Raw genomic sequence first — 26,535 nt, forward strand, 5'->3', positions numbered from 1 at the left:
GAAATGCAGGAAGAATTCTAAGATAGAAGCACCTTAGTGTCTAAGCCTGAAATATAAATTTAAAGACTCTGCCTTTTGAATCCGCCTGCTCACTAAAATGGAGGTATACGCTGGCAAGAGGACACACAGAGGGGACTGGGACCGGATCACCGAGATACGGGAGACAGACCAAAGCTCAGGGAAGTGTATGAATTGCTGGGGTCGAGTGCAGATTCCGCCTTGATCTAAAGCAGGGCTTCTCAGTCTTGGCGCTATTGACCCCGGGGCTGGATAATTCTTTGCTGGGATGGGGAGAGGTAGGCTGCCCTACACATTATAGGACATTTTCCAGCATCAGTGACCTTTGCCTACTTGATGCCATTAGTACACTGCACGCTGCACCTTCCCCCGCCCCTGCAAAAACCCTTGGCAAACTGTGCTTTTTTAAGTACAATTTTTTTTTCTAGGAGAGAGAGAGAGGGAGAGAGAGAGAGAGAGAGAGAGGGAGAGAGAGAGAGAGAGAGAGAGGGAGAGAGAGAGAGACAGCGTGAGCAGGGGAGGGTCAGAGAGAGAGGGAGACACAGACTCCGAAATAGGCTCCAGGCTCTGAGCTGGCAGTCAGCACAGAGCCCGACGTGGGGCTCAAACCCACGAACCGCGAGATCATGACCGAAGCGAAAGTCAGACGCTTAACCGACTAAGCCACCCAGGTGCCCCTAAGTACAAGTAATTTTAAGTGGAGCAGTAGGAGCTCATCAATCCTTTACCTACTGAATATATTCTCATTAGTCAGTGTAATTGAGCTGCATTTGTTCAAATGCCTGCCTCACCAGGACACAGGTCAGGGACAGAGTCCTAGTCACCTCAGTGTCCCTGGTGTCTGGAACACAGCCTGATACACAGCAGGTGCTCAATCAATATGTGCTGACGGACCGAATAAAGTCATCCATGTACACCAGCAATCTGACACCAAGTTCAATTCCCCCTAAATGGCTTTTGGGCCATCTCGAATTTTCTAGGAAGTCTCCCTACAATCTACTTTTAACTTGACCAGACATGATTATAGATTGTTGAAGCCAATAATCTATACAATAGATTGTAAAGCCAGTGTGTTTAATAAATATAGACTCTGTCTATAAGACAGGAGCTTTACGTGGAAGTGTCAATAGCTCTCAAACTTGGCAGAAATTTTAATTAAAAAAAAAATACTGAAAGCATGTCTGCACCCGACTGTCATAAAACCCACAGGGCAGGACTTGTGGTTTACCTGACTTTTTAAGAGGAGCAAACCGATTTTATGTGTTTTCAAATGAAAACAGATTTGGAATCTCCAAAATTGGGGGCGTGAGCACAGGGAAGCGCAGCATGGGGAGATCATGGGGAGATGAGGGCCAGGGGAAAGGGGAGGGGGGAAGGGGAAGAGAATTAACTGGAGCCTGAAAAGCATGCTTGGTTTTCTTAGAAAATGATCAGACTCGAGGCTGTTGACTAAGGAAGTTAACCTTGCTATTACGACAGCTCAAGTAACAGGAACTAGAAGGGCAGCAATTACTTGGAGGTCAAGCTAAAAACTGTAAAATCTGGAAGACTGTGCAATATTGTACTTGCCTGGCTTATACGGGCCTGACCATGTAAATTATTCTTTATATCCATTACCTAAGGTCTTGGGAACCTTTGCAGGGAAGAGGGGAGGGAAGGACATAGCAGGCTGGTCCTGGGAACTCCTGAAGGGAAGGGAAACGGACGCCTCTACCACTCCTATCCCTACAGCTTAGACAGGGTCTCGGGAGAGAGATCTCTGAGGCAATCCCTCTTGATCTTCCCCTCCCCAATTTCTTGAGCCATTTCCCAAGTGCTTCAAGGACATGTTATCTCACATCCTGTGAAGCCATTAGCTATTAAAATAATTGAGTGACCATGGAAAATTCTTGGGATGCTATTCTAAGGGCAAAGTATCAAAGAACCAGAATGTTCTACTCTTAGATGTCAAAAATGGCTGCCTCAACCCAACCCCAGGAAGGGCACCTCTCCCTGATAATATTGCTGAAAATGACGAAGCTGGGGGCCCTGAAGGGCACACACATAGCACATGAAATTGAGAGGCAGAAGGTGTTCGGGGCACATGGGATTCGAGACGAAAAGTTATTTTGAAAAACCGAATTCTCCAAAGATTACCCAGACCAAGAGCCCAAAGGAACAAAACTAACTGCCACAAGATTTTTTTTTTATATAGAAAATTTGATCAAACCTATATCCCATGTCAGATAGGGTAAAACACACTTACAGCTCACTGCTCTGCATAAGCTCGATCAGATCCATAAAAAGCACATCACGGTTCCTTTCACAAAAGCCATCCATGTCATAGGATACCTGGCCAAGAACGGAAAGAAATCTAATTTTATCCTGTAAGTATTTCATTGAACAAAAAAAAAAATCCAAGCTGGCACGGCTATTCTTACCAGAATGTGAATATTTCCAGATGTACAATTGGGATTTCATCATGAACTGTCACATTAAGGCTGTGCAAGTTTTATTTAACTTGTTAGCTGACTTAGGTGGTGACGGTCTGCAGATGCTGATGAATGGGATCCGGCTGCCTACATGGCTCGGGTGACCTATAACCAGGACATCAGCTACCACGATCACACCCCTTCTTCAGTGAAGCCATAGGAATGTCTAAGTAAAACACTGAATTCTTTCCCTAAATTTTCACTACAACAGAATAAAATAAAACTCCTTTTGCTCATTAATCCATTGCAATGGAGCATGTCATCTGAGTGCAAGTTTTTTCTACAAATGGCATCACAGTTAGATCAATTCAGCCAAAAACTCATGCTCAGAGACCTTGTGAACGAGAGATTAGATGGGTGAAAGGTGAGACCAGTGGGTTTTCCACAGGACTAGAAGACTCTAAATATCATGACCTCAACTTACTTATCTTTTTATCACTGGCAGCTGGACAAAGCCTAGTAACCAGCAGGCACCTGGTAATCACAGGTGAGAACAAACATCAAAAGCCAGCCTTATTTACACTCCTAGCAGGCAGGGCAGGTAAGGAAGACAGGATTGTGACTGCAGCAAGAGGCAAGACAAAAATCCATTCCTTCAGCAGGGTGATTCACAGTTTAAAAACATGCAGTAGTTGGGATGCCTGGGTGGCTCAGTCGGTTAAGTGTCCGACTTTGGCTCAGGTCATGATCTCATGGTTCATGGGTTCGAGCCCCACATCGGACTTTGCGCTGACAGCTTGGAGCCTGGAGCCTGCTTCGGATTCTGGGTCTCCCCCACTCTCTGCTCCTCCCCTGCTTATACTCTGTCTGTCTCTCAAAAATGAGTAAACGTTAAAAAAATTTTTTTAAACATGCAGTAGTGTGTACTATCCTTTGATTGCCTTTTAGATACTTCATATGTCCCGTGCTGTTGAATGAATGAATGAATGAATGAGTGAATGAATGAATACTGAGTGAATAAAATACAGTGAAGAGGTGAAACTCTATGGATACTGTGATCAGTTGGCTCATGGGAAAACAGATCACAGACCCAAAGGCTTACAACATTAAGGGAGGTGTTGGAAAGGGTAACTTCTTCTCTCCCATGGGTTCCCTGCTCCTTGGACATACCTTCCCTGCATAATGGTGAATAATGAAGCCTTGATTCCAGCTGTTGAAGTGCTCGTGATTTCCAATCTGCATCTGAAGTTTCTGCAGCAGTGTCTGGTCTGCCCCCTCCCCCACTGCGTGCATCGTGGCACACACATCGTCCAGGATGCTCATGATCCCAGGAGGGTTCTGAAGGGATCAAGAAGGCAAAGTCCCAATTCAGTGACTGTTTAAAGCCCTGGGTCAGTGGCTTATCAGGTCTTTCCTTAAGCAAGGAAATAGTTCCCTAGACTCAAGATACCATCTTGAAAATCAGTCTTTCCCTTTGAGCAAAATTGCCATTAATAATCCCAAATGGGAGTTGCCACTTAGATCTAACAGTAGAGGGAAGTCCATTAAAAAAATAATTGCTTAACTTCCCAAAGTTCTGTTTAAAGTTATATACAGATTGCTATCTGCTGACTCCTATTTGAACTAAGTTGATTTTCCAAACCCAAAAGAAAAATGAAAACATTTTCCTTTGACCCTAATTCATTTCTTAATATTCGCTCTCAGCCTGCTATCCACAGAGGCACAGTTTACAGTTACAGACTGTACATGCTCTATCATGCATTACTTTGTTTCACAAAGCACTGTTTTATAAACAGTCCTCATGTTTTACAGAGTCTTCATACCTACTATTTTAACGGCTATCTATATTTTTTTGCTCTGATACGCTACAGTTTATTTAACGACTGAATTGTCTTTGGATGTCTTTATGGCTTCCCGTTTTGGACTTTTATAATAAAAACAAAACAAAACAAACAGTACTGTGGAGATCTCTGCCTGATCTCTGTTGTTTTCTTTTGGAGAATCTGTATAGATGGTCCAGAATGTAGGGCCAATTTTATGTCTCTTCATACGCTATGCCATCCACATTAGTCAGCAATGTCTTCCCTCAGAAATCAGTAACAGCTTCCATTTGTAAATTGATATTTTATTCACACACACATGTTCATATTACTACACATAAGTCTATACACAAAATTGAGGAGATTGTAAACATTCTTTGCAAATCAGAGTTGTCGCTTCTCCTATCCTAAAATAGTGACACAGAGAACAAAAACCCACTTGATGTAAACCCGTGTGCAATGAAGGGACACATCAGACAGATACTTACAACTTTGTTCTCTATGAGGTCACACACGATTTTGTTATTAAAGTAATCAATGGGCGTCCATCTTATTCCCTCCTGAACATATTCTTCCTGAGGGACAGAAAGCGAGAATTCACATTATTACCCAGTGAAGACTAATTGCAGCTCCACCCAGATAACTATCAAAAGCACACAGGTCACCATGAAAGAAAAACTTGAATGCCCTTCGACATACAATGGGAATTTTCTTTATTTTTCTAAGAGGGATAGAAAAGGAACATTTCATTGCTTGGTAATTTTTTAAAGTAAACTCTATGCCCAACACGGGGCTCAAACTCACAATCCTTAGATCAAGAGTCACATGCTCTACTAACTGAGCCAGGCCAGTGCCCTATGCTTAGTAATTTTTATATTTAGTTTGAAATATATGAAATTTACTACCAATCATTTATGACATACAAACAATAACAATTTAATATGGCTTAACCCATAGGCCAGTTACAAAATAATCTCTTTGAATTTAACCTAAGAACAGCAGTACAGATTAGCTGCTAGGCACTCAAGGGGAGGGTCTCTCACCCAGGCCAGTTGCTCAGTTAACTTGATGAGCACCACCATGCTTGCCTGGCTTCCCTTCTTCCTCACCTTGCTTGGTTAGCTTCCTTCCAGATCCTCATCTCAAGGAGAGTCCTTTGGCTCCATCCTTCAGCTTTCCTATATTCTCAGCCCTGCTTCTCCAGAGGATTTTAATCAATCCCATGGTTTTAAATAGCACCTGGAGGCTAATGACCCCCAAATTTATTTCTCTGGTCTAGACCTCCCCACCGAGTTCCAGGGTCATGACACTTCATATATGAGAGCCTCTGTTCAGATGAGTCACAGGCCTTAGAAAGGTAACTTCTTCAGTGGAGTTCTGATTCTCCGTTTCCCACCACTGCCAAGCAACTTTCCTCCTAACCTTACTCTTCAAAATATAGCCTCACCATTGGCCCTTTTATTCACACCACAAAGGCAGAAATCATCTTTAATTCCTCTTTCCTTTTTAGCTCATTGCTAACTATTTTGAGCAAGTCACACTGACTCACTTTCCAAAATACATGTCACATTGGACCACCTTTCACCATGTCACCACCTCTACCGCTTCCATCGTTGTCTACACCCCCAACGTTTCTTGCCCAGGCTCTTACCTGGTTTTTAAACTTTCACTCTTTTTTTTCCCCATGTTTATTTATGTTTGAGAGAGAGAGAGAGGCAGAGAGTGAGCAGCGGAGGGGCAGAGGGGAGGGGGAGAGGAGAGGGAGACACAGAATGTGAAGCAGGCTCCAGGCTCTGAGCTGTCAGCGTAGAGCCCGATGCAGGGCTCAAACTCATGAACCACGAGATCACAACCTGAGCTGAAGCTGGACACTTAACTGACTGAGCCACCAAGGCTCCCCTAAACTTCCACTCCTGTTTGCCTTCCCCTCAGGTCACTCTAGAGTCTACAGAGCCTAAGTAATCTTTTCAAAAACATAAAGCAGACCAGGTCACTCTCTGCTCAAAACTCCCCCAGGGTTTCGCATCATACATACCATAAAAACTGAAGTGTCAGCCACACCCTACAACATTCCTATATTATCTGGCCTTGGCCTACTTCATCCGGGTCTCAGCCCTACCACGCCTTCACCTGGCTGTTCTGCTGTCGCCTCTCTGACATGCCGGAAGGCTAGAACACCAGGGCAGAGGTTTATGTGGAAACCACTGGCCACTTCCATGCCTTAATGTCCCCCAAAGAGCCATTCATATGTACAGCGGGTTGCACGTGACCCCAGAGATTTCACGTCCACCTAAAACTTCAAAACGTGAGGTTTGGAAATAGGATCTTTGTGATACAATTAGCTAGGGACCTTGAAAATGAAATCATTCTGCAGTTAGGGTGGTTCCTGACCCCAGTGACTGGCGTTTTTACAAGAGAAAGGAGATGGAGGTTTGGGCACAGAGTGACACAGAGAGGGAAAGAGCACGTGAAGGGAGAGGCAGAGACTCGAGTTACTGACACAGGAGTGAGACCACCAGGAGCCACAGAAGCTAGAGGAGGCAAGGAAGGAGTGTGGTCCTAGTGCCAATTTGGTTTGAGACGCGAGCCTTCTGAACTATGAGAGAAGAGATGTCTGTTGTTTTAAGACATTCAGTTGGTGGTACTTGGTTACAGCTACCCTAGAAATACAGAACATGGTATCCAGAATAAAAGGGAACCTGCACTGAACTTTGAGGAGAAACTATAAGCAAGACGTGTTACTTTACGTCAGAATGAAAAATACCAGCTTTGTCTGTCTGTAAGCAAGACTGGGAGTCGAGCAAATCCGAGAAAACCAAGTTTTTCCTTTGGAACACAGTCCATGCCACAGACAATTGGGGTTGGAACTGGGTTTCCATTTTCCACTCGGTCAATGAGTCAGACTAGTAAAAGCAGCCAGTAATAAGTCCAACTTCACAACATCATTTGCTTAAAGGAGAAAGAAACTGTAGCAGATGGTGTTTACATTTCATAGACTAAAATGTCACAATGGCATACGGTTTTTCTGCCTGACTCTATTAAGTACATTTTCTAATATGAGGCTAAAAGTTGAATCTAGCACAAAAAGAGAGGCATTTATACCTTTTAAACAACACAAGTTAGAAATAAGATGAAAGAAGAGCGACCGCTTACCTGTTCTGCCTTTAATGTCAGTTCAATAAAAATCTGCTGTAATTTTTCATTAACAAAATTGATGCAGAACTGCTCAAAGCCATTTTTCTGGGGGGAAAAAAAGGTTACCTGCATGTAATTGTTACAGCAAAGTCATTATGAAGTCATTTCTTAAGCGATTTAGTGAAATGTTTAAATGTGAAAAGTCTTAACAGAAATGTTGGAGGCAGCAGAGACAGCAACATAGTTTATATGTAGGAGAAACTAATTCAGTAAAGGGACATGAAGAACTTACAGAGGGAAAAATGAACTGTAGTGGGTTTTTTCCTCCCCATTACCTAGAATTCTTTCTTTCAAGCCAGATGAAATGCATCACCACCCCCCGCCCCCCACCCAGGTCCCAGTTATTCAAAATGGTCTTACCTGGAATATTTCAAAGCCATAGATGTCCAGGACACCAATGTTATATTCTTCATGGTCCTTCTCCATTGCTTTGTTGATGGACTACGAGAAAGTAACCAGCACATGGCAGTTAACTCCTTTTCTTTCCTATTAGAAAGGGGCGTGCATGGGGGAAAGGGACGCAAGACTGTGCACAGCAAACAGGACTGCCTGCTGGGAACAGAGGATGACAAGAAGAGAGGTGACTTGCAGCTTAAAAACAGAAAAAGTCTTGGTGCAAGGTCAAGTACTCTGGGAAACCACCAGGATCCAAAAAAGCTACTATTGCTTAATGATGAAAGCCATTAACTTCTGGCAGTTAGTTTTTCTCAGGAAGTCTACAGAATTGGAAGAAAATGTCAACTTGGGTGGTTGCAGTAAAGCCTATTTCATATAAAGAACCAATAAGACAACATCCACAAATATTATTTCTGTTGACCCCATTCAGGAGCCATAACGGTCCCCTAACATGGCATGGGTGGGAGGGATATCAAGGCAAAGGCAATCTCTGTTCCCAGAAGCTTCTAGAGAGGGTGAGCTGGCTACAGATAATAATGTAATTATTATTAAAGTAATGGTAATAAAAGCAGCCTCCGTGAGTTTACCATTCACCTGTGCCAGGCTTTGCTCAGTGCTTTCCATGTACTTCAATTAATTCTTGCTACAATTTTCCCAATGACAGTGATTACATTAGAATCCCTAAGCCCACCATGGGCCAAACGCAGGGTCTAGGGTTCCGTGAAAGTAGCATGACGCTTAACATCTGTGTTCTGGATCACTGTGAGAAGGGACGAGCAAGCCAGCAGCTGGACTTAGCAAGAGAGGGCGGGTGCAGGTTCTAGGGGCCTAGGGAGGGCTGCAGCATGGGGAGGAGCACAGGAGAAAGGTTCCTGGAGGTGGTGAACACCTAGATGAATATGGAAAGCACCAGAGGTGTTTTCCAGGCCAAGAAAATGACGTGGCATCTTTTGTGAGCTAATGGGTAATGACACATAGCACTTACCCCAGTGCCGGGCATATGCTCAGTGCCCTGTAAATGTCAGCTCTAATTACATGGGGCATCTGTCTGCTCTTACCAGACAAAACGTAAAGGGCAGGCAAAAAGGAAATCGGGCGGGAAGTCCAGCGGTGGAAGGCACACCAAATAAAGAGACAAGAGATATGGGTTCTACGGTCAGTTCTCCACCACTCTCTTGCTCAATAGCCTTGGGCAGATCCACCCAGTATTTAGGCTTAAGATTCCCTTGTCAATAAAATGAGGAGTCTGGACAAGTTAAAAGCATGACTAATGTTTAGTATGACCCTGACCTTCCACAATAAGTACACAGAATAATTATCCTATCCGGCTCTGCCCTACTCATCCCTAACCACACCTAACCACACTTTAAGCTGTATAGATGGTGCCTGGATTCAAACACAAGCTTTTTGGATCTAATGGGCATATTGGTGTTCTTTGACTAGGGTCCCCCTAGGGGTCTCTCTAGCTTTAATGTATAAAAGACAGAAAAGTAGAATAGCTAAAGCATTGTCAAATTACTTGGGTATAATTCCTAGATTTATCACTTAGGAGTGGTGTGACTTTGGGGAAGTTCCTTAGTGTCTCTGTGCTGAAGTTATCTGTAAAATAGGGATAATAATACCCAAGTCCCATGACTGTTGTAAGAATTAAGGGAGTTATTTTTTCTAAAACGTTTAGAATGGCATCTGGCACATAGTGAGGGCTATAGAAGAGCTTGCTATTATTATTCTACCATTTAGAGGCTATGGTGATTAACACACTGTCACTGGTAAGTTCTATACTTCTGAAAGACTGATTTTCAGAATCTGTGATATATAGATAAAAGTATATATGATTATGCCATTATAAAAATAGTCTGTGATAGTTCTAAAATATATCTCAAGCCTTTGATACTTTTGCCTTCAAAAGGTAGAACCTAATTCTCCTCCTCTTAACTGTGGGCTGTACTTAGTGACTTGCTTCTAATGAATAGAGTATGGCAGATGTCAATAGTTCAGTCCAAGGTTACAAACTAAAAGATCTCTGGCTTCTTCCTTATTCTCTTAGATCTCTCACTCTGGGGGAAACCAACTGCCATGTTGGGAGGATCTTCAAACAGCTCCAAAGAAGGCTCATGTAGCAGGGATCTGAGTCATCCTGCCAACAGCCATAGGAGTGTGCCATCTTGGAACTAGATCTTCCAACTCTAGATGTAAGACTAGTAGCTCCAATCAGGATCCCAACTTTAGCCTCATCCCTGAATCAGAACCACCAAGCTAGATCACTTGCAAAAACCTGTCCTACAGAAACTGTGACAGAATAAATGCTTATTGTCCTAAGCCACTAATTTTGGATTGATGTGTAATGTAGCAATATATAACAATATAGTATTCTAAAGCTTTAGGCTCAAAAGTCAACAAAGTGTCATGCCCATGGGTCTCCCCTTACTCTGTTCTGTAGTTTTGCCTTTATCGAGTATTTTGTCCAGATGAAGCTGTTACCATATTAGTGTTTTGCTGGACATTCTAGAAGTAAAAGTGGGATTCAGTGATCCCCAAGCAAAAGGATAACAGAGAAGCAAGCATTATAATGGTTATAAGGAATGAACCGAAACATGAAAACAAAGCCCTTAGTGATTTTACTCCTTTATAGTTAAAATGTGCAACACCATCAACGTTAACTTGTGATTACTTACATCTACCAAGAAATCAAAGACGCGGGCGTGCAGGGCCTTGGCAAGTGCATCTCTGGTGTAACAGGCCTGCTCCACATTGAGGGTCACATGGATGGACTCCGACTTGCCTCCCCACTTACTATCCATCTGCCGGCTGGTGAGCTTTTCTTTCAACCGGTCCTGGTTTATCCCCAGGAGATATGCGGGAAAAGCCAAAACTATAGAAAACAAAACAAAGCATGACTGTCTCTCAGAATTCTAACAATTCTCATCGCAAACACGCACAGGCACTTGTGTACGTGTGTGTGTGCATGCAAACACACACAGGCACTTGTGTACGTGTGTGTGTTTGCATGCGCACACATGTGCACATATAAGACACCATCGTTGCCCCCCCAAAACTTTCACTCTACCGAAGAAGACTGCTTATCAGCAGTCCCACACGCATCCATCCACTTTGGTTTTCTCAATTGTTCTATTACATGAGTCAATTCCTATGATGACTGAGACTTCAAATAATGTAAGTCAGTGATCCAAGAAGGATGGTGAACCAATCCCCCCTACTGAGATCACAGTTAAATGCCTAAAATGGACATCTTTCCAAGCCTGCATCAAGGCAGCCCGGAAGGAACTAAATCAAGAGACATTTCTTTGGCTCCAAAAATTGTTTTCTTCCTTCCTGGTACAATGTTTTCACAGCATCATTCCCAAAGATGTTGAAGCACCTGGTATCACGGAATTAATAATTACAAGCAATCACATATTTACTGAGTGCTTACCACATGTAGTGTTACTAGAGAGGACAGAACACAAAATATGAAGAAATCCTGAAGAACATCTAGATGAGGCATGGACAGTGGACCATATTCCGAAGCCCACTAAAAGCTGAATAGGTGATACAGGCAGACAATAAAGTCCTGGAGGAATTTAGAAGAGGGAGCTGTTACAACCTGATGGGGTAGTCAAGGAAGATGTGGGATGTAGGTAGGGCTTTAAAGAATGAACAGAACTGAGGCACCTGGGTGGCTCAGCGGGTTAAGCACCTGACTCTTGATTTCAGTTTGGGTCATGACTCCAAGGTTCATAGGATCGAGCCGCGCATCAGGCTTTGCGCTGACAACAAAGAACCTCCTTGGGATTTTCTCTCTCCCTCTCTCTGCCCCTCCCTGCCCTGCCCCCTGCTCACATTCTCTCTCTCAAAATAAATAAACTTAAAAAAAAAAAAAAGGATGAAGAGGATTTGTACAGATGCAGAGGAAGAGGGAGATGAGGATGGAGAACGGGATGTGCAGAGGTGTGGAAGCAGCGACTGAGGACACATGGTTGAGGTGCGGCAAGGGGACCAGGACTGGCTAGAGCTGAAAGTTAAGGGTGAATTCCAGCAAGGGAGGTCCTTGAATGGTATACAAAATTTGGCCTGGAGTCAAAGGGGGTCTGGAAGGCTTGTGTGGGAGGAGGTGGTTTATAAGATTTCTCTGGGAGACGTTTACAGAGCAAAATGGAGAGTATCAGTGTTACTCATATCACAGCACACCCAGTCCATCCTAAGGACATGTAATAATATAGATTTGGTCTTCGAACAGAAGAGCTGAATAGATGGCTTACTAACTTGCTTCAGGCAATGAAAGTCGCCAAGAAGAGCACTCGTGATATAAATGGATTTTCTTCATTTCTGCTCAAAACACTGTAATGTGAATAAATGACACCAATCTGGGTCAAGAAAGAATGCTCAGATTTTTTTGCAGTATGAATGAAAGATTTTCATGGACACAAATCCAAACTCTCAACTTAGGAGTCTTTTTTTTTTCCTGCCTAAAACTGTATCAAAAGTTTCTGATAAAAGGATTTTTGTCAAAGACTTTATGATAATGCTCAAAAATCACAAGCCTCCCAATAAAGGATAATCTGAATTTCACAGACAGTGTTAGAATGAATGGGCGGACATTTTCAGTATATACCTTCCAATGAGATTAAGTCAGTGAATGCATTCTGAACAAGTGTAATGCCAGCACAAGGTATTTATTATCTATGCTAGTGTTCCACAGAAATGCTCTGGCAGTAGAAGGGCTTCCTTTCACATAGGGTACATGAACAAGATCAAGTGCACTGATTTTGCCAATGGCCGTTTCCTTTAGTTTGGTTTTAATGTTAACACATATGTTTGAGTATCTGGATGTGTTTGGGGCATCTGGGTGGCTTAGTCCGTTAAACATCCGACTTTGGCTCAGGTCATGATCTCACGGTTCGTGGGTTCGAGCTGACAGCCAACTCAGCCTGGAGCCTGTTTCAGATTCTGTCTCCCTCTCTCTCTGACCCTCCCCTGCTCATGCTGTCTCTCTCTCTCTTTCAAAAATAAATAAAACACTTTTTAAAAATTTTAAAAAAGAATCCAGATGTGTCTTCCACTAAATTGAAGCTTACCTTTGCACAGAGCAAAGACTTAAGAGGTCATAATAAGTCAGACTGGATACACACAGTGTTGGTGTGAGAATCAAGGGACATTTTCCAATGTATCTGACATAGAAGAGGCCTTTACTAAGGGGATGCTACAATGTTGGTTATTATGACCATCACCAGGCAGTCAGGCACATACATGTATCCCTTAATAAAATGGATATTATTACCAATGGCCCCTCACTGTTCATGGTAACCACATAGTCAATACTTTGATACAATTTGTATATTTTGTAAATATGGGCTTTTCCCAAGCCCTTAACCATGCTAAAATAGGGACACAATTCAAATATTTGGTAAAAATGTTTACGCCATTATCTCTAAGACCACAACTAAAGACATACAACACTAGGGTCTAAGTCCTTGGGTCCTTATCTAAGACAGAAAGAGAAACATGCTAACTTCTATGTCTCCCACTGCCTCTGCAGAAGAAGGCAGGGGTGAAGGACCACAGGCACTTGAAAAACAAGGCATGGAATCTGACCAAGAATTAGAGCCACAAGCATAGGAAGAGAAAATCTAGTACTTGCTTTGAAAAAAATCCATGCCATGTTTTTCAAGTACAAGCTTTTACGGCCTTGTATTTTCTTCAATTGCCTGCCCTGGTGCCGAAATCACCAGGGAGTGCAGAGATCGACTTCCTTCAGGCTGTGAATTTCCAGGAGGGTGTGTGCAGGTGTGGCTGGAGAAGGGTGTCAGTGCAGAAGCTTGCAGGCTGTGGGGAGGGAGGGAGGGCAGAGGCATTGATCAATTTCAAAAAGCTGATAATAACTCCAGTAGAGTTCATCAGAGTTATTCAGAACATAAAAGAACCTGCTAGAAAGCAAGGTTTTGATGCATTCTGATAATGAAAACAGAGTTCTCTTATAGCATTGAAGTGTAAAGCAAAGTTGGATTTAATGTTTCTGTTTACATCTAAAGTACAGAGGAGATAAACTAAAAAGTTTTATCAAAACAAAATTTCGTTTTACAAATATAAAAGAAATGGCGAGGTAAATGTGGTCTGTCTTTGGTGTTAAAGTTCTTTTTTTTTTTTTCTTTCCCAAGTTCTTACTTAAATTTCAGTTAGTTAACATACAGTGTAATATTAGTTTCAGGTGTTGAATTTAGTGATTACCATGCTTTCTAATCCATCAGTAGCAGGGCACAAAGGAGGGGTGCTGTCACTGAGTAATTCCCATAGTTTTTACATAGTATTTTCTTTCTTTCAACAATATTCATAGGTGAAGGTCTTTTAAGCAAGACTTGTTTCCAAAAGTATGTCATCTTACTGTAGTGGTTATGACAGACACACGTGTGCCTAAGGTGAGGTTTGTTTGGCTTCTTAGCAGTGTAAAGGTCTGACTCCGGAAACTCTACAGCTCCATTAAGCTAAGCTCAGGTTAACAGCAAAATCTGTCATACCCGATGGCTGTTCTGCTTTACTAGATCAGCAATCTTACCTTTTTTTTTTTTTTTTTTTTGCTATAATCACCGGAGGAAGTCTGCTTTCTTCTGTTTTAAGAACACGGGCTAACACTTCCCTCTAAAAATGTATTCCATGGGATATATTCCAACAGGAGTTTTACGTTTTAGTGTGTTCTTTTATTTTTTATTTTTTTAAAATGTTTTATTTATTTCTAGGAGAGAGAGAGAGAGAGACAGCGTGAGCAGGGGAGGGTCAGAGAGAGAGGGAGTCACAGACTGAAACAGGCTCCAGGCTCTGAGCTGGCAGTCAGCACAGAGCCCGACGCGGGGCTCGAAGCCACGAACCGCGAGATCATGACCTAAGCGAAAGTCGGACGCTTAACCGACTAAGCCACCCAGGCGCCCCTTAGTGTGTTCTTTTAGTTCTGTAAGTTTTTTTTTTTTATATTTTTTAATATTTATCTTTGAGAGGGAGAGACAGACAGAGCACGAGTGGGGGAAGAGCAGAGAGAGGGGGAGACAAAATACACAGCAGGCTCCAGGCCCTGAGCTGTCAGCACAGAGCCCAATGTGGGTCTCAAACCCACAAACTGTGAGATCATGACCTGAGCTGAAGTCGAATACTTAACTGACTGAGCCACCCAGGCGCCTCATGTAATAGCATCATTTCTAAATCCACCTTCATGCCTACCAATCATGCCTTCTGATTGATGACTGGTTCAATCAGAGTATAACATAGACAAACCACAGAATACTATGCAGCTAAAAAAAGGATGAGGCTCCTTAATGGGTAGAATCATCTTCAAGCTATAACATTAAATGAAAAAGCAACAGTAGAATACCATGTTTAACGCTCTCATTAATGCACAAAAGTGAGAAGAACACATGAATGCAGTTGCTCTGAAAGGAATACAAGAGATTGGAAACCTTAGTTCCCTGGGGAGGAGGGAACAAGTTGACGACCAGAGGGGTAGAGGAGAGCAGTCTGCTGAGGTAACGACTCCTGTGAAGAAAGGTATTATAACAACTGAGCAGAAAACAAATTATCAGAAGGAGGGCGCACTTCCTTGTTAGATCTCTTTGGTCTCAAGCACAGCCTTTCCTGATTTCCAACACTCCACTGCCTCCAATCAGGGCATATTTCAAAGCAGTTAGTTGCTAATCCTGGGCCTTGCCCAGTTGGCTGAGGAAGCTACTTCCTCTGGACATCAATGTGCATTGAACCCTTTCTTGGCTCAGGCATACGGGCGCATGCTTGCTGTGTCACACTGGTTTTGTTCTCCAGCATAAAGAGGTGATAAAACAGTGTACTGTTGAAGAAAGCAAGAGAAATTCAGTCTACTTCCACAGCAACCACACTGTCAATGTTAAAAGGACAAGTGTTAATGACCCTCTTAGATACATATGGACACCTGTTAAATAAAGGAAAACACACCTAAGTCTAGGAACATAGTTACTGTTATCAGGTCCTGTTTCTAAACTTCATGCACACCCCATATATTTATTGTTTTCCACTCCATTCCCTTCCCTGGTCAACATGATTCATCTTTCTCTTTATCGGATAGACATCAGAAGTCAGAACTTCCCTCTTTTATCACAAAAGAAAACAAAGATATAAAACGAGGACCTTATTTGGAATGGAAATAGCCTCCCTGCGTTGTCAGCAATGAGTGGGATACTATTTATTACTAAGCATCTAAATTTATCTCCTGGAAGAATGCTGAGAAAGGAAGAAATGGCCTCCTGGGTGGTTGACGGCTGTGTGGTTTCCGAAAGCCACCCGGGGAGCCAGCTGATCCATCAGAGGCTGAAGTCACCCAACACGGTGCTTGTGGCCGCCTGCAGCCCGCACAGCCAATAACAATTCCCTGCAGGTGGGACCAGCTTCTCAAAGAGTAAACACGATCATTCAGGTCTTTAGGTTCTGACTACCACAGAGGTGACCATGGAAGGTGATCATCAGCAATGTCGACACAGCAGCCAATGCCCTTCCCCCACCTCCGCCATTCTGAGAATCCAATCTAAACCAACCCCTAGGCAAGCTCAATTTGTGAGCTTTCCTTACTGACATATAACCCATCACTTGCTCTTTAGCACCTTTGGGTGAAGGTAGAGCCTCAAGGTCAGCTAGTAGGAGACAAATCCTTTGGATTATTTACCTATTACTCTAATCTTCATTAAAGTAATTTAATTAACAATTTAATTCACATTAGAGATGTGAAATTCTGCCAGACTCCCCCAAAGGTGAAGGTAAACTGAAACGGAATCTCATGAATGGTCTACGGGTGTGGGGTGTGATGAGGAGGGCAGGTGCACAGGAGAGGCTGGGACTCTTGTAAGCCCATTTGTTCTGTCCCAGCAGCACAAAAGTCCTCATCTTTCCCCAGATCCTCGGCCAAGACCTTAGCCAAAGGAAAACGGCAGGTTACTTCTGCCGGAAGGGAACTGACTGTTCACCCACATTCAACCGCCGTCGAACGCCGGAGCTACTCACACTCCTGACTCTCCACCGCTGCATAATTGCCGACTTCTTTGAAGCTGATGTTCCCCAGGTGGAGGATGCCCGCCACTATCTGCAGAACCAGCGTCTGCTCCTCGGCGAAGATCCCGATCACGTTCATCGCGTGCTGGGAGAGAAAACAGAAATGATCCAGATGAGCTGGTCGCCGGCTTTGTAAGCGTGTAATAAAGAAGCCAGAGCTTAGGTTGAGTTGTGCAGCCACACGGGGCTGGGCTGGCAGTGGCGGCTGGAGGGCCCTGTGGGACACTGTCACTGATGGACGCACTGTCATGAGAAGTCTCAGTCTTGCTGGAAAGGCAGTTCTGTCTTTAGATCCCGCACACGATCCCCGGGGGTAAGGGTCGGCGAGCTGCAGGAGCAAAGACACACAGAGGCACAGCAGCTACACGCACAGTCACCAGCCTGTCTTAGTCTCCAGCGGAGCCCTTGCTGCTACCCGCCTCCCTCCAAGGGCACCGATGCCCCCTTTCCAGCCACTCCAGGGAGACCCTGGAGACCTCTCACCTCACCAGGAGGGCTGAGACTGGAGCATGCTTGCGCAAGGATCTTGATTATAAAGCTAGCTCCAGCCAATCAAATAAAAGCATCGTTAGAAAAGTCTTGTTTCTCAGGTGCGTTAAATTAAGTAAAAACAGCTGAAACGCCGGGACTTATTTGTCTGAGTCCTGAGAGAGCCATATGCTAGGACCCGTGCAGGCCTCTCATCTGCATTTCTTCTCCCGGCTCCTTTGAGGCCATCTGGCCTCTTGATGTCGCCTTCATCTCTGCACCTGGCTGAGCAGCCTGCCTCCTTCCAGCAGGATGGCAGCTCCCCTCCAAATGCACCCCCACTTGCCCTGTCGGGGTCCCCATCTTGCGCCTAGGTCTGGGCTGAGGGACTCAAAAAGGCAGAGGTGGTGCGGTTCTTTGAGGTTGTTTTGGGTGAAGAGCCCAGCTCCAGAAAGTTCTAGATTGACTCATTAAGTTGTTTCCCTGACGATGTGACACCTCAATGATGTAGCTAATTTCACACTTTGTATCATAACACGCACCCAGAGTGGAAGGTCGCCCTCTGACCGACCAGTGCTGCGGTGAAGGGAAAGCACTGGACCAGTCCTTGCAGGTGTTGGAAAAGACCAGAAGCGTGGATTTTGCTTCACCCTTCTGAGGAAACGGTACAGCAGCTGCATAAGCTCTAGGCAAACAGGGATGGTAAATCTTCTACCTGCAACGGTGCTTACCAGTTCATCAGAGCGCCTGTGCGGGGAGGGGAGTGAGGAACTCACTTTCTTGTCCATTTCAACTTATTAAGTGGTCCTCTGGCACGTGGGCACATGGCTATCGAAGGGCGCTTAAGCATGTGTGTAAGGAAGTGCAGTGCTGACAGCAGAATGAGGTGGAATTTTCACGCTGCTCTTTGCTTGGTTAACCCTCCCGCCTTTCTACCACAGGCGACGCCAGGGCCAGAGAGCCCAACCGCCTGGCCCCGCGCCGGCACTTACCAGTGTTTCCTGAAAGTCCCGCCTATCATCAATGTCATCCACCTTGTAGGACCCAGACAGGTTCAGGTAGTTGTAGTAGTCCATGCTGGTGATGCCGAGGCTGTGTTTCTGCTCTGCAGAGGCGCCCTCGATGAGCTGGAGAGAGAGGAAGCGGGGTATGTGCGGTGTGGCCCACAAACCTGAGGCGCCAGAGGCCACGCTCCCGAGCCCGGGGTGACGCGCACTCTCTGACCCTGCCTTCTAGAATGATGGGTGGTCCTCGTCTCCAAAATATGGGCTTCGGGATAGCTGTTCCCCCTGGTAGTAGCCCCACATCTTCTCTACATACTCTAGTTCTCAAGTCTGGTAACACCTGCAAGACTTGAGACTCTCCCCTTGTCCAATAAAGAGAACCACAGTGCGGCACTCGCGAGATCCTCAGAGGAGTGGAAGATAAGCCAGATTGTAATTACTTCGTTCTTACTCAACTTGCTATGGCTTTATAAAGTGCACCTGCCCCTCCCTGCTTCTCTCTGCAGGATGCATATTGAAAAGCAGCCCCAGGTCTCACTCTCTCCCATTCTGAAACCTCCTAACCAGTGGACTGTCCCCAGCCTTCTGTTCTATCTCTGAGCCTTGCCTTAGGTCTGAGCAAGACCCTCTTAAGGGGTTCCCACCCGTGGTGTGCTAGAAAAATATTCAATAATCAACTCTAGGGGAGTAAAATGGATTTGTAGTGTTTGCCGATTGTCGTGGTGTAAATATTCCTACCATGACTGATTTCAAACTCCTAAGAAAATATAACTGAAGGGGGAAGTGGGGAGAGATGCACACGGCCCATGCGAGCCGGCTCCAGCAACCGCCAGCTCCAACGCTGCAGCATTTGGGAAAATAGAGACAGCCCAGGCACACTTCTGTATCTCAGTCAAGTTCCTCATGTCACCTCAGCCCCACGTCCCGCAAGAAGGGAACCTCATATCCATTACAGAAGTTCCAGATCACCCATAACATCAGGTCCCCTGGCTTTCTTCTGTCTTCCTATGTTCCCCTTCTGTTTCTCCTCTCCATTCACATCACACTGCCCTTCATTTGCATCTTTGCTCCCCACCTTCTCAACTCCCTCCCAGCTACAGACACATGCTGCTCTTTGCTGTAAGCTTTTCCTTGCCTCTGAACTTCTGCGAGTGGCAGAATCCACTTCCTCATCATGCGCCAGCCGTCTGGAAGAATGATGTGCCATCCTCTGGGACAGCTATCGAACTGAAAAGACTGTGTATATGAGCTCCCAACACAGTTCAACTTCCTTCTCACTAACACAAAAAAGAGCTGCGGGCCTTTCTTCGAAGAAATTCTGAGGTGGACCCCCAATATATATGCCAATATATAAATCCATACATAAAGAAGTCGTTTTTGGTATCAATATATTTCTTAAATACTTAAAAACATTTTTTAAAAAGTAGTCCAATCTGAGGATTCCTGAAGCCTTGGAACACAATGTAAAGGCACCCTGCACACTGCTTTAGCACCAGACTCAGTGGCCGTTCTGGGTGCCCAAGTCAAAACTTCTTGACCTGGGATTAAAGATCCTTAGTCTTTCCTCTGACAGCTCCCCTTCACCAGACTTCCACCCTCTCCATCTACCTGGTGGAAGCCTGGCCGTCACCTCCACAGCTTTGTTCAGGCCACCTGACTTGCCCCACCAAGTTCCCCTGTGTGCCCTCGATAACTCCCCTTAGCATCTCAGCCACAGCTCCCCATGTGAATTCCTGTCTGGCAAAGAATCAAGCACTCCTACTTTTGTTTTAAAGTGATATTAACACTTTCCTGATTATTAAACTTTTGGGAAACCAAGAACTTACTCTCCTTGCGGATAGGGATATATCCTGATAATTTTTTGCACATTGACTTATACATACTATCCTAATAAATACTCCTTGGCTTGACAGACTAGACTGTCTAAACCAGAGAGTTGAGAGCAAAAAAAAAAAAAAAATTTTTTTTTAATGTGTAGAAGGAATAAGGAAATAGGAAAGAAAAAATATAAAGGAAAACCTGGTAAAATATGTGAAAACTCCTCTCTCCAGGGTTCCTCATCACCACCCTGGATTTTTCCAGAAGGAAGTTGGAGATCTTTCCACCATCTGGTTCCCCACCTGGACTGAACTGGATTTCAAAGTATTTTCCCTGCAAGAAAGTTAGGGATTTCCTTCAATGGTTGGTGAATAGAAACACGATGTTCCAAACAGGCTCTCAATACAGTATATAATTCAAGGAAATTCATTAATGAACGATACGTTCTGAATGATTCCCAGTTCTGGTCTAGACTTCCTCACTTCTTCCTATCAGACAATAACCAGTGCTTTTGTCCAGTCACACGATTCTGTACTGAGAGAGAGAATCTATCGTTCCAGTCCGACTAAATAAGGATATGCTGAATTCCCAGCCCATTTCCCCTGGTGGGCGCTTGCCCGCAAAGCCGGAAGCTGTAAAGAATGGGACAGAAAATCTCAAGGTTCCCTTGATTTAACAAGAGCAAACTCTATCAATCTCGTTCAGGAGAGGCACATTTTCCCTCTGCCAGACTTACTTTCATGACTTTGGGCAAAAGTCATCGCTTCTACTTCCGGATCATCTAACATTCTTCTACAAGCAAAAACCCCTGATGATAAACCAAGTTCTTTGCAGCTAGTTGCGGGTATGGAGATTTTTGTTACTGTTGCTGTTAATTATTTCCTTTTAAGTTACTGCTAAAAGGGAACAAAGGAGAAGAAAGCCCTGAAATTGAGCTGGAAAGGTGTCCAGATTGTTAAGTAAATGACATTGTTTTTCTCACTAGAATCTGGCCCATCCTCAGAAGGGGCCAGGAGGGTAAACGCAAACAAAAGAAACCATGAGAAGGTGGGTGTTAGTGAGTGGTGTAAGGAGCCCCTAACGAGAGACCAAAAGTTCAGCGGAGGGACAAACCGGAGAGCATGTCCAGCCTGACTGCATTTAATATTTTAAAACACTGAATCTGTTTTAAATGTGTTTGCTGGTGAAATCCACCCATTCCAGGGCTGGCTCCTGCCAGGCCGCAAGTCTGGAACCAGAACCATGAACGCATTAAAAACAAAAAGAGCGCCGTTTTTCCTGTTGCCTCCAGCATCCGCTACCTGCTGTGTTCTGAGGTCACTGGCCACGTCCAGGTATCAGAGGGGCTACGAAAGAAGGCCACCCTCTAACTGTCTATTGGCCTTATTCTGATGACTGCTCCCTCAGCCTCTCAGCACCAAGAAACAGGGGAAGACACAACGCCCACCAGCCACTGCGATCCCAAATCACAGTGGTTCCTGAGAAACGCTTGCAGAACAAGGTTCCCCATTCTTCCTTTTAGGAGGACAATCCTTCACCATCTTTTCCTCTGGGCATGTTTTAGAGGGATTACATCAGTGTCCGTGTACACCCCGCGTCAGGCTCTGTGCTGACGGCTCAGAGCCTGGAGCCTGCTTCCGATTCTGTGTATCCCTCTCTCTCTCCTCCCTTTCCCCACTCGTGCTCTCTCTCTCTCTCAAAAGGAAACATTTTTAAAAAGTGCAAGATGCCAGATGATGTATTTTTTTTTTATTGTATTCTCGGTTCTGGCAGGTTGGCCAATGTCCTTGATTCGAGTTGATCAACATGCCCAATTCAGGCCTAACTTAAGAAACAAAAACCTCCTGACTTTGTGGAGGACATTGGAAAGTAGGGCAGGATACAACTCATGTGAGAGAAAAGCGAAGGAGTTTGGTACCATTTTATAAAAGTTCCCTTTGGAGTAAACACACACACACACACACACACACACACACACACACCCCAAAACTAAGGAGGTATTTAAAGGAAGCTCCAGGAGGGGCGCTTGACTTGGGCTCAGGTCATGATCTCACAGTTCGTGGGTTTGAGCCCCACGTCGGGCTCTGTGCTGACAGCTTGGGGCCTGAAGCCTGTTTCAGATTCTGTGTCTCCCTCTCTCTCTGTATCCCTCTGCTCATGCTCTCTCTCTCAAAAGTAAATATTTTTTAAAAAGTAATAATAAAATAAAGAAAATGAAATAAAAATGGGACTGTATTATAAATATTGTTCTATAACCTGTTTTTTAAATTTAACAATATATCATGGATATCTTTCTTTTTTTTTTAATGTTTTTATTTATTTCTAGGAGAGAGAGAGAGACAGCGTGAGCAGGGGAGGGTCAGAGAGAGAGGGAGTCACAGACTGAAACAGGCTCCAGGCTCTGAGCTGGCAGTCAGCACAGAGCCCGACGCGGGGCTCGAATCCACGAACCGCGAGATCATGACCCAAGCGAAAGTCGGACGCTTAACCGACTAAGCCACCCAGGCGCCGCGGATATCTTCTTAAATAAGTCATTCTTAACAAGAAACTCAGGTATTACATCTTAAAAGTATTCTTAGGTCAAAGAAAATGAGCATTTCAAATTTTGATAAAAGTTGCCAAATTGCTCTCATGGGGGAATATTTAGGCTTTAACCAATAGTGTCTTTTCTCTGGGATTATCAATCTCCTTAATGTTTGCCCATCTGAGAAAGAGAAAATAATATATGGTTTTAATTTATGTTCCTTCCATTATTTGTGGAAACATCTTTTGATGCTCCATCAGACATTACTCTGTGTGTGTGTGTGTATGTGCATGTGTGCACGCGCATACACACACACACACACACACACACAAATTGCCCATCCATACTCTCTCATCTTTCCACCACGGTTCTACAAAATTTTATTAATCAGGAAAATAATAAAGGCTGGATATTTTTGCTTTGTTTTGTTTTACAAAAAAAATAAATGACTGATGTATCCTCTTGTCCAAGGGTAAAGAATAGTTTATAGTGGGAAAAAAATAAAAATATCGATTTAATTATTCTTCTGCTCTCTAAGGAAGGCAAAGAGTGGGGGATGGGTAGCTAGAGAGTTAAATTCGGTCAAGTGCATTTTTATAAGGCAGACCGAAACTGACAATTAGGAAAAAAGGTCAAGTAGAAAATTCATTCACATTTCCCTTCGCATTTCATTATCTAGAAACTTCTTCAAGATAACACAACCCAGCTACTGAACAGAAACATTTGAGAGGTGAACAAATGAATAAATAGTTTGAATAATATTGAACACCAAGGAAAGTGAGGGCAATTCTGACAGATATAACTCAGCAGGGAATTTAACAATCACTGCGTGAGAACTTAGTAAGAATTCTCTTGGAAATAGAAGCTCCCTTCCAAAATAGAAGGGTGAAAAAGAAATTGTTTTTCTCCAAAATTCCCACTATTTATTTTAAAATGATCCGGAATCAGCCTCACAGATGGCTCCTTAAATGCTTCACTGCCAGACATAATCTATGGTTGAGATAAGATATAAAATCTACATAAATCAAAGCTGCTGGCCAAATACTCATTTCTTTCTAAGTGTGGCTTTTTGTCAAGGAGAATATATTCATATTCATCCTTGCCAGCTTTCCAATTCACCCCCTCAGGAGACACTCAGGCAGAAAAATGTCTAAATGGGCATTTGTGACAATGCATTTGACTTGACATTTTCATTCTCTTGGGTGAGTGGACCCGTTAGGAGGCTGTCTGACAGGTCACATCCAGTTGCTTTTGGATGTTATTATGTTACACGAATATATCTAAAACAAATCACCAAGCTCTGAGGGGCGGGTAGACAGCTGGCGCACTCTGTCTGACAGAGAGGAGGAGGGTTCTCTCCAAGGTGCAAGATCGAAGTGTCTGCTCCTTCCCATGTTCACAGCCCCCAAGTTCCGTGAAGCAAAACCAAGGCAAATAAGACCTGCAAATCTAGTCAGCTCATTTATTTCCCTGGGAAAGAAGGTCTCTTCTCCGAGGCACAAAGCAAACTCCTCCAGGACCCAGACTGACACTTTTATCAATTTTTATTTTCCCTAGTAAGGCAACTCCAGTTGAGAACTGTTTTCAAAAATCATCTTATGTCCTGAGGCTCAAAAATAACTTCAGTTAAAGGGCAAATTGAAGCCTGACAGCACAGGCTTACAGAAAAGGAAAAGAAGATTGAAAAGACAGCCTCCTGACGATATGTGAAAAGCTCCCATTTCCTCGGGGACGCCAGACTTAAATCGGGAAGATCAACATCATCAATCAGCTGACGGTTTCTGAAATAGGGAAGAGACTTACAAATCGGCTGGAGTTGTTGTTCCGGACAGTCTTGGCATTCCCAAAGGCCTCCAGCAGTGGGTTGGACTGCAGGATAATGTCCTTGACATGCTGTCACAGCAAACAGGCCAGAGGTTAGGAAGGTGCAAGCACCAGCCACACAACGTGAAGCCAGACTCCCTAAGGATGTGGTTTCTGAATGCAGTGAGATGAGGCCACGAATCTACAGGTTCCCAGGGTTTCTGGAGGATGGATGCTTTCCTCTCAACAGACCTCAACCAGCCTGTGTGTTCTTGTCTTCCAACTCCCTTGATGCATGACTCCCTGGAGCCAGGGAGCCGCCAGTAAAACAGGATCTGCAGATGTTCTGGGACCAAGTTTCCAAACTGGACGCGGCAGCTTTCCCCTGCGCTCACAGGCATGGCGGGAATCACAGCAGAAAGGAGAGGGAAGTAGGAAGGGGCATCTCCTTGCCACGCTGATCAACCTTTACTCTCCCTACCTCTCTTCCACCCAACTTCTCCATGTGCCTATTGCATCCTGTCTCCACCCTCTCCATGGCAAGGGGGAGTGGCTTAAGGAAAATGAAATCGTTTCTGCTCCCCAGACAAGGTTGTGGGCACATAGTCTTGTGTTTCCCAAACTCCCTTGTGTGTGATTCGCCAAGGGCTCTTGTTGAAAGCCGGATGCAGATTCAGTAGGTCTGAGACAGGGCTCCAGAATCTGCATTCCTAACCAGCTACCTGGTGCTACTGGTTTTGCCAGCAGGGAGCCACACTTTGAGCAACAAGGGCCAGCACTGGATTGTATGGAACAATTCCTGGCCTACTACAGGGGAAGAATTTGGTTTTCAAACACTCCACTTCCGTGCCAGACTGAAAAGTGTGCAAAACACTCCACAGGCAAGACAGCACAACAGATAGGAGTTGATGTTGGAGAGGTCTTTCAACAAGTGAGTCATTCCTTGTACTTCTAATTATTCACATGCTACGGTTAAACGTGTTCCAGAAATAACAAGTCTTTGGTCTGCACTCTTCAGCTACTGACTAATTTCAAGCCAAGAGCTCTGCATCATTGTCCTCATAGGAAAACAGGAAGAGAAAAGTCAACATTAAAAGTCTGCAGTCTGGTTGCTAGGTCATGGTCTGCAGCAGATAGGACTAGATGAAGGCACCAAGTACTAATTAACTATGTAACAGCTCAAGTATTCCTTTGGCACCCCCTCTCCCCCCTTACCATTCATATGAAGATCGAAAGACAGCACTTTCACTAACTGGGACATGTCATTAGCAATGGAGCCAAAGGCAAATTCTGAGTGGTCCCTCCATGGGGTCAAGTTCAAAGCTTAGAAACATCTTCCAAGCTTCCTACTCTCCTTTAACAACTCATGGATTTATATAAATGGTGCTTTCTTTCTAAAATTAATTTGGACTTTGTGGCTCTTCATTAATCCTTTATATCTGTTTTCTAACGGAAAGTAGTTGATTTTTTATTGCTGAGTAATATTCAATTTGTATATCTATCAAAACATTTTTTGAATAAATTGGAGATGCAATATTATGTAAGATGTACAGCATGTTACATTGATACATTTATAGACTATAGTGTGATTCCTGATGTAGTAATATTTATCACATTACATATTTACAGTAAAAAGTATGGTCTGTATTCATTATACTGTTAATTAAATCTCTATTAATTTTTAATACTTATTATAAATTTGTACACTCAAACAATATCAACCTTATCACCTCTACCCCCAACACACACATATCTAATCATCCCACCATTTTAGTCTTTTTTCATATTTAATTTTTTAGATTCCATATACCAATGTCCTCATACATTGTCTCTGATCTCACTTAGCACAGTACACTCAAGGTGCATTCATGTATATCTGTTTTTTGACACCATTTATCAACACTCAGCTTCTCAAAGGGGTAGAACAAAAGAAAGGCTCTTGTTTCTTCCCTTCTTTAATTACTGACTTTTAACTGAGAATCCTTATGCACGTATCGACACATCATGCATCCACCAACTGT

General features: G+C 43.9%; 1 protein-coding gene across 1 annotated transcript in view; it reads right to left on the bottom strand.

Annotated features, from left to right (window-relative positions):
• MYO1E (myosin IE) overlaps nt 1-26,535 on the bottom strand; it is a 209,459-nt gene that overhangs the window by 64,823 nt on the left and 118,101 nt on the right. Inside the window, exons 6-15 of the mRNA XM_039230661.1 lie at nt 24,515-24,604; nt 20,389-20,520; nt 18,358-18,492; nt 16,850-16,982; nt 10,516-10,712; nt 7,805-7,885; nt 7,403-7,489; nt 4,738-4,824; nt 3,600-3,767; nt 2,264-2,349 (exon numbers count right to left, since the gene is read on the bottom strand). Of these exons, the coding sequence (XP_039086592.1) occupies nt 2,264-2,349; nt 3,600-3,767; nt 4,738-4,824; nt 7,403-7,489; nt 7,805-7,885; nt 10,516-10,712; nt 16,850-16,982; nt 18,358-18,492; nt 20,389-20,520; nt 24,515-24,604 (1,196 nt within the window). The remainder of the gene's footprint in view (nt 1-2,263; nt 2,350-3,599; nt 3,768-4,737; nt 4,825-7,402; nt 7,490-7,804; nt 7,886-10,515; nt 10,713-16,849; nt 16,983-18,357; nt 18,493-20,388; nt 20,521-24,514; nt 24,605-26,535) is intronic.

This window comes from Hyaena hyaena, unplaced genomic scaffold (assembly GCF_003009895.1).
Source record: "Hyaena hyaena isolate Hyena2069 unplaced genomic scaffold, ASM300989v1 scaffold_49, whole genome shotgun sequence".
NCBI lineage: Eukaryota > Metazoa > Chordata > Mammalia > Carnivora > Hyaenidae > Hyaena > Hyaena hyaena.